The 13,016-nt window shown below is 46.5% G+C and overlaps 1 protein-coding gene across 1 annotated transcript; it reads right to left on the bottom strand.

Annotated features, from left to right (window-relative positions):
- Nucleotides 1-462: 462 nt before the first annotated feature.
- Nucleotides 463-12,436, bottom strand: aldh4a1 (aldehyde dehydrogenase 4 family, member A1). Its single transcript, XM_037100318.1, has 15 exons — nucleotides 12,245-12,436; nucleotides 10,338-10,431; nucleotides 10,151-10,243; nucleotides 9,937-9,984; nucleotides 8,732-8,887; nucleotides 4,781-4,930; nucleotides 4,425-4,499; nucleotides 4,151-4,338; nucleotides 3,393-3,466; nucleotides 3,050-3,246; nucleotides 2,579-2,626; nucleotides 2,344-2,496; nucleotides 2,056-2,177; nucleotides 1,574-1,692; nucleotides 463-1,494 (listed from the first exon to the last, which is right to left on the bottom strand). The coding sequence occupies exons 1-15, from the start codon at nucleotides 12,283-12,285 to the stop codon at nucleotides 1,382-1,384; spliced, it is 1,671 nt and encodes a 556-aa protein (XP_036956213.1). The 5' UTR covers nucleotides 12,286-12,436; the 3' UTR covers nucleotides 463-1,381.
- Nucleotides 12,437-13,016: the final 580 nt, after the last annotated feature.

Here is a 13,016-nt window from a genome sequence, read left to right as displayed (position 1 = left end):
ATGTTTCTTTATAGAGCAGATTTAAAGACAACAAATGTTTTACAGATTACATTTGATGGTTGAGGGATCATTAATCACAGATATAAACAGCCTCAGAGAATCCTCACAGATCAACTGGACTAACATATGAAATCAATCGATCCGTTCCTTTATTGATCCCTCACAGAGTCAATACAAGTTTGTCTTCAGCACAAAATGTTTTATCACATGTAACACAGTGAGTCTAATTCATACAACATCCGCACATTCAATTCAAGTTTTCATTTTTGCTCCAATCAACTGAAAAGACGTTTGTTGTGATGCTGAAGTCACAGTGACGTGATGAAACTGCGCCATCATCACGCCTGGAGACAGCGTGTGGGTTGGCATGGTAACGTCACTGTTCATCCAGAGATCAGCTGACAGACAAACAGCTGGTGTGAAGTCAATGATGGTAACAGAGACAAAAAACACAAACACAAATTTGATATTAATAATTTAATATTTATTTGTCAAAAATTAACCATCTGAATGTACAGAGTTTCTAAGGCAGGCACGGTCTGAAAATATACTAAATCAGCTGTTTCTGTTTGAGGACGACAAACGATTAAAAAACTAAAGACACTTGTGTCTAAAACTGATGGAGGACAAACCAGCAGAGACTGAAGTCACTGTGGACGTGATCAGAAACATGTGACGCTTCAGCAGCTGGTGTGTTAACGACAGTCTGTCAGACGAGACGAGTGACGGCGTCCTCCAACACGCCAGCAACGCTACAGAAGACAGACAACTTCTCTTCTCTCATCAATAACTTGTTTCATCGTTAAACTAAACTTTGGACGGTTCAGAGCAGTAACACACTCAGAGGACACTTCGTCCTCACATTGACCTAAAACAGGGTTTGGATTTAACCAGCGATCACTCCCATCATTGATTATCTAGCAGGTATTAATTCAGACACCATCGCAGGTTCCAGTTCTTCATTAGAAATGAGGAAACGGGGAAAATTATAAATGGGACCAGTTAATTTTACAATCCAGATTAAAAATATGACTCAAATTGTTAATTTATAATTGAAATTGCAGCAGATTAATTTGATTGATCAACTAATTGAGCTGGAATTTGATTAATTTAAAAGCAGAATAAAACCTTTGATGTAGAACCTGATCATCTGCAGGATCTATGAACGTCAGAAACGATCAGCGCGGCTCGTCAGCTCCAGTTTGATGGATGGAAGACTTCATCGCTCATTTCCTCACATACATTCATTCAAGTCCAGATTCAGTGCAAACAGACGGGGCAGATTCATTTCTCAGGAGCCCGATGAGTTGTTGGTGATTGGAGAATCGGCTGATGGCGGGACAGAGGGCTCTGATTGGACCAGCAGGCTGCAGTACTGGACTCAGCCCATGTAGGGGTACTTCCAGTCTTGGAGGGGGACGTGGGTCTCCTTCACCACCTGTGGCGACGTCCATCTCAGGACGTAGTGTGGACCGCCGGGTTTGTCGTTGGTTCCTGGGTGAAGAGGAAAGACTGAAACGACCTGCAACAATCAACAATCTGCTGCAGTCAGACGAGGAGAACCGGACCCTACCTGAAGCTCTGGCGCCGCCAAACGGCTGCTGAGCGACGATGGAGCCGGTGGATTTATCGTTGACATAGTAGTTTCCTGCAGCATTCCTCAAAGCTTTAGCTGCCTCCTGGATCACATTCCTGCAACAAACAAACTTCACTCAAACATACAGATCGCCTGCTGTGATCCAAGTCTCCAGAACCCCAGAGATCCAAAACTGATCTGAGAATACGTCATTTTCACCCTTTAATAAGCTGAACTCTTCACTGTAGCTGCTGAGCTAACAGTGCTAGCATGCTCTCTTTCTGAAGTCTTCTCAGTGGAGCCAGGACTCAACATGCCTGGTTAAATAACAGTTAAATCAATCAATCAATCGAATATCCAGTAAAAGTCTTTCCATGCAACATGTGAGCTCAACTTATCGACGTGTTATGAACTCTTTAACAACCAGGCCGGCCTCAGGAGGCGCTGGGAGGCACAAACAGGTGAGTGTGGCATCTTACTTGTCCTGAGCGTACACAGCTCCTGTGAGGGCGTACGGAGACGTGTTGTCGATCAGCTGCAGCACCTCCCTGTAGTCCTTCTCAGGATAAACATACACAGAGAGAACCGGCCCGAAGATCTCCTGCCAAACACAGAGTGCACGAAGAGTTTGTAATGTGACAACAAAAAGACTACTGTGTGAATAAATGTTCACCGTCAGAGACGTGTTCATAAATGAGTTCAGTTTGTGCTCATGTGAAGTGAAGCAGGAGGTCTGACAGCATAAGAGTCGGGACAGATGGCTGTACCTCGTTCATGATGGCATCCTGAGGGTCTGATGTCTCCACGATGGTCGGCTCCACAAAGTAACCCTTGCTGTCGTCGCAGTTACCACCGGCGATGACTTTCAGGTTAGGCGAGGACTTGGCGTGCTCGAGCCACTTCTTGATCCGAGTGAACGACTTCAGAAGGAGACGGACGAGGACATACAGTCAGTACCACACAGGAGACATCAGGAGGATCTCAGAGAGGACGTGGACTCACCTTGTCATCGATCACAGCTGAGAAAAAGGTGCTGAAGTCTTCCACCGGCTGCAGGAGGAGAAGAAACGTTACCATCATCACACTGTCCTCAACCTGTCCGTCTTCAGCAGGTCATGTGACGTCTCCACAGCAGCATCGTTAACATCGTTAGCATTTTTAGCATCGAGTGTTTGCTCATTAGCTCACAGTAAACATCGATTAATCAATAAATCAATGATCAGAAGATTAATCTACAGCTTTTTCATAATCGACTGTTTCAGTCACTCCTCAGATCTGCTGCTCGTCCGTCTCACATGTGACACTTCATGAAGTGTCTTTTTGTTTTGGACTGCTGCTCGGACAAAAGCCCTCCTGTGGAGGTGTCACTCTGACAATTTTATAACATCACTTAAAGAATAAGTGAGAAAATGAAGTGCAGCCTCATCAGTAATGAAGATAACGTCTGCTGGCAGCAGCACTTAAAAGACTCACGTCTCCCACTGTGATGTGTTTGTGGATGTCCAGCAGCTCCTGTCTGATCCTCGGCCACATGCTGTCTGGGACGTACATCCTGGAGCAGGCCGAACACTTCTGGCCACCGTACTCGAACGCTGAGCGGATCGTCCCCTTCACCACGCTCTCAACATCCGCAGACTTGTGGACAAAGTGGAAATTCTTCCCACCACACTCTGAAAATGTGACCAGGTGACAGAAAACTGATTTTAAAACGTGGATCAACACACACATCACGTGTTGATGATGATGATGATGGTGGGCTTTCTGTGTCATGTGACCCTCCTGGTGGAGGCTGAGCTAAGTGTATATTTCTGTTCACCTCCTGCTATTCGAGGAAAGTTCCTGTAGGCGTCCAGGTTCTGGGCCACCTGCTTCCAGAGACGCTTGAACGTCCTGCAGAAACAGAGTCAATGTTCATCTACAAGACAAGACTACAAGATCATTCAGCTACAAAATACACCGCTTAGCTTTAATGACTCAGGTGTGGTGCTGGAAAGCTGTTAAAAGACACACTGAGTCGAATCCAAACAGCAGCAGACGAGAAGACGTGTGGTCGTCTCACCTGTAGCAGCAACAACAAACACTAAACATAAAATCAAATTTAAACTAATCTAAAAGTCACATTACGTCATCACATCAGATTAGTTACATGCTTTGTCTTAATTAAAAGCCACAGGGACAGTTTCAGTCACAAGCTGTGGTACTGAACTGAGGGATCACCTGCAGACTGATGCAGGTGGAGCACAGTGGACTACAGAACCAGGTACACCGTCTGCTGCATCGGGCTCAAGATTAAACATCTGTTCACATTTCTCGTGTTGAGAAATTAGTAAAGTATTATTAAATATAATCATAATTCTGTTTAGTTTCTCTTTTGGTTTTATGGTCTTATAACTATTTAATTTACCAGAGGCATTACAGGAACAAACATAATCCATTAGCTCCGGTTGTGTTGAAACATCAGTAACTTGTTAGTATCTTCCAGGACTGAAGCACACTGAAGACAGAGACCGGAGGGTGTCAGTGGAACCAGTGTCCTCATCTGAAACAAAGCTCATGTTAAAGTAACCTCCTTACGGGACGCTGCCGGTGAAGTTGATGCCTGCCAGGTGCTGAGAGGAGGTGACGGCGTCTCCGAACACCGGTCCGTCGGCCGGGAGGAACTGGATGATGTTCGGAGGCAGACCGCTCTCCCTCAGGACTTTGTAGACAAGGTAGCTGGCAGACATGGCCGTGTCACTGGGCTTCCACAGGACCACGTTACCCTGAAACACACCAGCAGGTCCAATCAACACTCTGAGAGCCCCCCGACACCCCGATACACTCAGGACACTCACATATTCACACTCACCATCAGAGCCGGGGTTCCTGCCAGGTTTCCACCAATAGCAGTGAAGTTAAAGGGCGCTACAGCTGCAACGAAACCCTGAGGGAGGAGGAGGCGGAGGAGGCGGAGGAGGAGGAGGAGGAGGAGGGAGGTGAGTGGATAATATTAGTAAAGTGTATGCAAGTACAGTCCTGATGTCTCAGGGTCACATGTGCTCTGAGAGCCAATATGAACGACCACAACATCATCATGATTTTAGTCTGACTTGTGGGAAACTTGTTCAGAGGTTAATGTCACCAGTCAGACTTCTCAACAGGTCACATGTCTCCTGGCAGAACTTCACATCACATCAGTTCCACTCAGAGTGAAGCTGTACGCACCTCCAGCCCACGATACAGCATGGTGTTGGTGCTGCCCGGGGCGTCCAGCGGCTGCTGCTCCTGCAGCTCAATGGCATGTTTGGCATTAAATCTGAAGAAGTCGATCAGCTCTGCAGCAGCATCGATCTCTGCCTGGACCACCGTCTTCCCCTGACAGATACAGACAGTGAGGACAGTGAGGACAAGCCAGGATATGATTCAACATGGACAGATGTGTGTCTCTCTGTGTGATCAGTGTCCTCGTCTCTCTCTCTCTGTGAACAGTGTCCTCGTCTCTCTCTCTCTCTGTGAACAGTGTCCTCGTCTCTCTCTCTCTCTGTGTGAACAGTGTCCTCGTCTCTCTCTCTCTGTGAACAGTGTCCTCGTCTCTCTCTCTCTGTGTGATCAGTGTCCTCGTCTCTCTCTCTCTCTGTGAACAGTGTCCTCGTCTCTCTCTCTCTGTGAACAGTGTCCTCGTCTCTCTCTCTCTCTGTGAACAGTGTCCTCGTCTCTCTCTCTCTGTGAACAGTTCTCTGTGTGATCATGTCCTCGTGTCTCTCTCTCTGTGTGATCAGTGTCCTCGTCTCTCTCTCTCTGTGTGATCAGTGTCCTCGTCTCTCTCTCTCTGTGAACAGTGTCCTCGTCTCTCTCTCTCTGTGAACAGTGTCCCTCGTCTCTCTCTCTCTGTGTGATCAGTGTCCTCGTCTCTCTCTCTCTGTGATACAGTGTCCTCGTCTCTCTCTCTCTGTGAACAGTGTCCTCGTCTCTCCTCTCTCTGTGGGAACAGTGTCCTCGTCTCTCTCTCTCTGTGTGAACAGTGTCCTCGTCTCTCTCTCTCTGTGGATCAGTGTCCTCGTCTCTCTCTCTCTGTGAACATGTGTCCTCGTCTCTCTCTCTCTCTCTGTGATCAGTGTCCTCGTCTCTCTCTCTCTGTGGAACAGTGTCCTCGTCTCCTCCTCTCTGTGTGATCAGTGTCCTCAGTCTCTCTCTCTCTGTGTGAACAGTGTCCTCGTCTCTCTCTCTCTGTGAACAGTGTCCTCGTCTCTCTCTCTCTGTGTGATCAGTGTCCTCGCTCTCTCTTCTCTGTGAACAGTGTCCTCGTCTTCCTCTCTCTGTGAACAGTGTCCTCGTCTCTCTCTCTCTGTGAACAGTGTCCTCGTCTCTCTCTCTCTGTGTGAACAGTGTCCTCGTCTCTTCTCTCTGTGTGATCAGTGTCCTCGTCTCTCTCTCTCTGTGACAGTGTCCTCGTGTCTCTCTCTCTCTGTGATCAGTGTCCTCGTCTCTCTCTCTCTCTCTCTGTGAACAGTGTCCTCGTCTCTCTCTCTCTCTGTGATCAGTGTCCTCTCTCTCTCTCTCTCTCACTGTGTGATCAGTGTCCTCGGCTCTCACCTCCCTCTGTGATCCAGTGTCCTCGTCTCTCTCATCTCTGTGAACAGTGTCCTCAGTCTCTCTCTCTCTGTGTGAACAGTGTCCTCAGTCTTCTCTCTCTCTCGTCTCTGAATCAGTGTCCTCGTCTCTCTCTCTCTGTGAACAGTGTCCTCGTCTCTCTCTCTCTCTCTGTGAACAGTGTCCTCGTTCTTCTCTCTCTCTCTGTGATCAGTGTCCTCGTCTCTCTCTCTCTCTCTCTGTGAACAGTGTCCTCGTCTCTCTCTCCTCTGTGTGATCAGTGTCCTCCCTCTCTCTCTCTCTGTGAACAGTGTCCTCGTCTCTCTCTCTCTGTGAACAGTGTCCTCGTCTCTCTCTCTCAGTCAGTCCTCCTCGTTCTCTCTCTCTCTGTGAACAGTGTCCTCGTCTCTCTCTCTCTGTGAACAGTGTCCTCGTCTCTCTCTCTGTGTGATCAGTGTCCTCGTCTCTCTCTCTCTGTGTGATCAGTGTCCTCGTCTCTCTCTTCTCTCCTGTGTGAGCAGTGTCCTCGTCGCCCTCTCTCTGTGTGAAGTGTGTCCTCGTCTCTCTCCCGCTGCGAACAGTGTCCTCGTCTCGCTCTCTCTCGTTCTGGGGGTGACCAGTGTCCTCGTCTCTCTCTCTCTGTGAACAGTGTCCTCGTCTCTCTCTCTCTGTGTGATCAGTGTCCTCGTCTCTCTCTCTCTGTGAACAGTGTCCTCATCTCTCTCTCTCTCTCTGTGAACAGTGTCCTCGTCTCTCTCTCTCTCTGTGATCAGTGTCCTCGTCTCTCTCTCTCTCTGTGAACAGTGTCCTCGTCTCTCTCTCTCTCTGTGATCAGTGTCCTCGTCTCTCTCTCTCTCTGTGATCAGTGTCCTCGTCTCTCTCTCTCTCTGTGAACAGTGTCCTCATCTCTCTCTCTCTCTCTCTCTCTCTGTGATCAGTGTCCTCGTCTCTCTCTCTCTGGTGATCAGTGTCCTCGTCTCTCTCTCTCTGTGAACAGTGTCCTCGTCTCTCTCTCTCTGTGTGATCAGTGTCCTCGTCTCTCTCTCTCTGTGAACAGTGTCCTCGTCTCTCTCTCTCTCTGTGAACAGTGTCCTCGTCTCTCTCTCTCTGTGAACAGTGTCCTCGTCTCTCTCTCTCTCTGTGATCAGTGTCCTCGTCTCTCTCTCTCTCTGTGAACAGTGTCCTCATCTCTCTCTCTCTCTCTGTGATCAGTGTCCTCGTCTCTCTCTCTGTGTGTGAACAGTGTCCTCGTCTCTCTCTCTCTCTCTGTGTGAACAGTGTCCTCGTCTCTCTCTCTCTGTGTGATCGGTGTCCTCGTCTCTCTCTCTGTGTGTGATCAGTGTCCTCGTCTCTCTCTCTCTCTGTGAACAGTGTCCTCGTCTCTCTCTCTCTCTGTGTGAACAGTGTCCTCGTCTCTCTCTCTCTGTGTGATCAGTGTCCTCGTCTCTCTCTCTCTCTCTGTGTGATCAGTGTCCTCGTCTCTCTCTCTCTCTCTGTGTTAACAGTGTCCTCGTCTCTCTCACTCACTCTGTGTGATCTGTGTCCTCGTCTCTCTCTCTCTGTGAACAGTGTCCTCGTCTCTCTCTCTCTGTGTGATCAGTGTCCTCGTCTCTCTCTCTCTGTGTGAACAGTGTCCTCGTCTCTCTCTCTCTGTGTGATCAGTGTCCTCGTCTCTCTCTCTCTGTGTGATCAGTGTCCTCGTCTCTCTCTCTCTGTGTGATCAGTGTCCTCGTCTCTCTCTCTCTGTGTGATCAGTGTCCTCGTCTCTCTCTCTCTGGGTGATCAGTGTCCTCGTCCTCGTCTCTCTCTCTCTGTGAACAGTGTCTCGTCGTCTCTCTCTGTGTGTGATCAGTGTCCTCGTCTCTCTCTCTCTCTGTGAACAGTGTCCTCGTCTCTCTCTCTCTCTGTGTGAACAGTGTCCTCGTCTCTCTCTCTCTGTGAACAGTGTCCTCGTCTCTCTCTCTCTGTGTGATCAGTGTCCTCGTCTCTCTCTCTCTGTGTGATCAGTGTCCTCGTCTCTCTCTCTCTGTGAACAGTGTCCTCGTCTCTCTCTCTCTCTCTGTGTGATCAGTGTCCTCGTCTCTCTCTCTCTGTGTGAACAGTGTCCTCGTCTCTCTCTCTCTCTGTGTGAACAGTGTCCTCGTCTCTCTCTCTCTCTCTGTGTGATCAGTGTCCTCGTCTCTCTCTCTCTGTGTGATCAGTGTCCTCGTCTCTCTCTCTCTGTGTGATCAGTGTCCTCGTCTCTCTCTCTCTGTGTGAACAGTGTCCTCGTCTCTCTCTCTCTGTGTGATCAGTGTCCTCGTCTCTCTCTCTCTGTGTGATCAGTGTCCTCGTCTCTCTCTCTCTCTCTGTGTGATCAGTGTCCTCGTCTCTCTCTCTCTGTGTGATCAGTGTCCTCGTCTCTCTCTCTCTCTCTGTGTGAACAGTGTCCTCGTCTCTCTCTCTCTGTGTGTGTGATCAGTGTCCTCGTCTCTCTCTCTCTCTCTCTCTGTGTGATCAGTGTCCTCGTCTCTCTCTCTCTCTCTCTGTGAACAGTGTCCTCGTCTCTCTCTCTGTGTGAATGGTGTCTCCCTGGGTCTGCTGTACCTGTCCAATCATGGTCTTGGCGATGACTTCAGCTCTCTTGGGTCCGCTGAGGGTGTCGGCTGCCTTGAAGAGAATCTGGGCTCGGTCCTGGACGGGCTTCAGGTCCCACTCTCTCCTCGCTGCCACAGATGCCAGGATTGCTTTGTTGATGAGCTCCTGCATCAGTCACATTCATGCAAAATGAAAATGGTCAGCAGAGGCTTCGATCAACAAGTCAGCATCACTGTCAGAGTTACACGGTGCTTCAGCATAAAGCCACCAGAGGAAGAAGCTGAGAGGAACTTTGTGTTCGAGCTAAAACAGCAGAAGAAAGATCGATATCATATCTGAAGTCTGGACAGTTGAACTGTCTTCGACTCTGTCAGCTGATCTGCTTTCTGTTTGATCGCCTGCTGAAAGATGGTTAATGCATTGTTGGGGTTCGCTCTGTGGAAGTGTTTCAGCTGCCTTAACTATCGATTATAGGATAATCATTAATGATGGTGAAGTATTCTGGAAGTTATTCTATTTCTATTCACAACATTAAGGATTTAAAAGAGCAGAGAAGTTCACAAAGTGACTTAAATAATAAACTAAATAACAGAATAATGACTTCATTTTGATAGCGAGGCTCCGTCTGTGCCGAGGCTAAATGTCCTTATGATTCTATAGAACTACAAACTGTTTATTAAATGCATCGTGTCATCCCAGGGTTTTGTCTTATTTGATATATTTGAAAGTTTGAAAGTATTTGTAACAAGATACTTTTTGATGTATTTGTGTTTGTCTCTGATTATTTATTAGACATTTTTAATCGAGCAAACCATTAATCAGTAATCAGTAATCATTACTACCTATATTTGGAGAGACTGATCAACTAAAGGCTCATTTCCAACCTGTTGCTCCTCAACAAAATCACTGAAACCTGAGTCCAACCCATTACTGGGAATCAAAAACACCTTATCAGAAGCAGGGACGGTTCTGGTGAAGATTAGCAATGATCGTTATCAGTTTCACAGTATTGAAATCAGTGAAAGTGATCAGTAACATTTGTGAGAATGACGTGTGGAGTAATTAAAGCGTTAATTAAAACGTTTTGGGGTTTGTAAGCAGAGTTGTTTAAAAATATGAAAACAGAAACATTCTATGAAAAGCACATTTTTACATTATTTGGAATCTCACCATCAGAATTCTGAACACAGTGACCCGTACAGACGTCAGCTCACCTTGTCAGCGTAGCAGAACTTTGCCACCTTGTGCGAGTGATTGAACGGCTTTGAAAAGACAAAGAACGTCAAAGTACGTGAGAGTTATGATGTTACAAACAATAAGCACGTTATATAACAGCTCAGTTCACTCGGGTTTGACACAGTAAACTGGTTGAAACATGATGAACAGAGCAACAGTTATCTGTGATTCCAGAACCAGCAGTGGACTCACAGACAGCTGATATCTGATGTCTTTGGTCCACACATGTTCATCTCCAACCACACACGGGATCTCCTCCGTCTTCCCCTTCAGACTGTCTAAGGCCTGACATGAAGAAGAAGAAGAGGTTCAGTCATCATCATGTTCAGACTGAGTCCATGTCTACACGGGCAGGTTCTGACTACGAGCAGGTTCTGACCTTCAGCAGCTCTTTTCTTTCTGCACTCCCCTCTGTGAAGCCCAGGATCGGCTCGTTCTTCACCTCCACTGCTGCACAGGGGAACGTTCTCAACCTGCAAACACACAAACACACATTCAGCTTGGATTAATGCCAATCAGGGAGTTCTAAACTTCTACTGGTTCAGAGTGGGAATTTAGACCGAGTCAGCAGGAAACCTGCTCAGATCAGCAGGTGGATTTTACCTGAACTGACCTAAACTGGCCATGAAAATCTGGGTCATGGTTGGAGGATGTTGAACTCATTTAATGAACAGACAGGAGCAAGCTGGTTTCAGCCAGACCTTCTTCAACGTTGGCCCAAATTTCAGTTTCCAGTTTTCAGTTTCCAGCAATCAGGAGGCCCAAGAACATTCACACCTTCAACAAGGCTGCTGAGACTGGACCAACTGGATAAAACATGACCAGAACATGACGAAGGGGAATTCTCCCAACAACACAACATTTACCTTTTACTATAGACACGACCAACATGTTTGTTTGGTGAGTGTCAGCAGTCAGTCTGTTGTTGAACCATGAATCCTCACGACTGTGCTGAAGCTTCACAGAGATGTTCGCAGACGTTTAAATGGATCTCGGACAGAACAATTAATCTGCAGGAGCTGCAGGTTGGGTTTTTTGTTTGTTTTTGTTAAATCTGCTTGCCTGTTTGGTTCAGATCCCAACAAATGTTACACTGTCATGATTTTGTATTTATATTATAAATAGTGAAGTAAAAATAAGTGTGAATCAGATGAAAAGATGAGGAAAAGCTTTGAACAAGTTATTCCAGCTTCATCCAGGTCACTTCATGTTTCACCATCACAGCACATATCTGGCTCCATCTCTCTCCCAGAAATAATTAACTTCTCCTGTCTAAACCTTCTAAACTGAAGGTCACTGAGTCAACAGTGAGAGGAGGAGGCAGGCCGGCTGCTGGCATGATAAATATTCTCATACAGACTTTAAAGACACACTTGAACCTCCCAACAGCTCGTCTCCACACGAGGCTCAGACTCAGCTGCTGACCACCGAGAGGGAGCGACAATAAACATCTAGAAACTGAAAGAGTTTCATTTAATGCAGTTTTCACAGATGTCCCAGAAAAATAAACTTCTGTTCCTTCTCAGAATCACTGTCTGGTTCTAAGAAGAGTGGCCCCCTTAAATCCTCACAGCCCCCCAGTGAAAACACTGAATCTGACTGTTACATAAGAGTAGGTGGAGTGTCAGCAGCTGCAGCAGGTCTTACAGACACTCTGCTGTGTGCCAACACAGTTCTGAGTGAACAGGTACAGACACACCTCAGACTGTGTGAGGCATCTGGGATCACGTCTTAATGTCCAAAACACACAACGACACGGATGCATCTGCATCGAGATAACAACAGTCAGCAGCGTTTCACTGTGAGCTGAATCATGACTGACTGCTCTCATGTTCCAGAACTGCAGCCGTCAGTCTGGTCCAGTGATGTCAAGTCACTGAGTACACTTGATTTAACACTTGTACTTTTGTTATAATATTTTCAATTGCATGTTTTTTGGTACAATTCAGATGCAGATATATAAATACTTTTTACACAACTGCATTTATCTGATAACTTGGGTTTCTTTGCAGATATACTTCTGAGCTTGTCCGCTGTAATTAAATTAGCTACTGTAGGTGAGCTAATGTCAGTGTATTTCAAATGTTATTTATACTGACAGTTGTTAACTGACAATGACTCACCGACACTAGCTCACTCACATTAGCTGCTGTCGGTGAGCTAATGTCAGTGTATTTCAAATGTCTTTTTACTGACAGCAGCTCACTGACATTAGCTCACCGACATGTTGTAGTCACGGTGGAGGTGAAGGAGTCTCGTGTGCTCACGTGCAGAAACAGTACCTACCCCCGCCATGACTGCCACACAGCCGTCTTCACGCGCAGCATCTTTTACCGACAGCAGGATGAAGGTGAAGCTCAGTCGGACTCTCCCAGCCTGTTACCCACCTGACTTACGGATCAATACCAGATTATATACACCGTATCGATCACCGGGCTGCTTCAGGCGCTTCGACTGATGACGACTAACCAGACTGCTCTAACGATTAACGGGGGTGTTCGTGTTTCAATGCCAGATTTCCGCTCATTCTCGAAACTAATGTTCACTTAAGCACAGTTTAGTAATAAAATATATCTATAAATATTACTAACGATAACTTTATGACAGAAAATGCGCTTTTTTTGCGTTAAGAACCGTAAATACCAGCCAAGAGCCCCCCCCCCTCTGGTGGAATGGACTCTTCCACAGGCGGGTCACCCTCTGGCCATTCAGCGAACTGTAAAATATTCTCATCCAATCACAGGCGACCGCTGAGCTTTGAGCAGGAAGTCCTTCTGTTGACCTGATTGTTGAGCTGAGTCGCTTCTCAGACATGTCAACAACTCAGAGTAAATTAATAACAATAACAATGATAATCAGATCAGAATAACCTCGTATAACTGCACATTATGTCAACATCGTTGACTTTATTACGTCATCGTGTACTTTACATCATGCTGTCATACCTGTACACACATATATGTTTAATATACACTATATATATATAATAATATACACACTATATATATATATATATATATATATATATATATATATATATATATATATATATATATAT

This window comes from Acanthopagrus latus, chromosome 6 (genome assembly GCF_904848185.1).
Source record: "Acanthopagrus latus isolate v.2019 chromosome 6, fAcaLat1.1, whole genome shotgun sequence".
Taxonomy (NCBI): Eukaryota; Metazoa; Chordata; class Actinopteri; order Spariformes; family Sparidae; genus Acanthopagrus; species Acanthopagrus latus.
The sequence above is the reverse complement of the archived record's forward strand: the minus strand, read 5'-3'. Positions and strand labels throughout refer to the sequence as shown.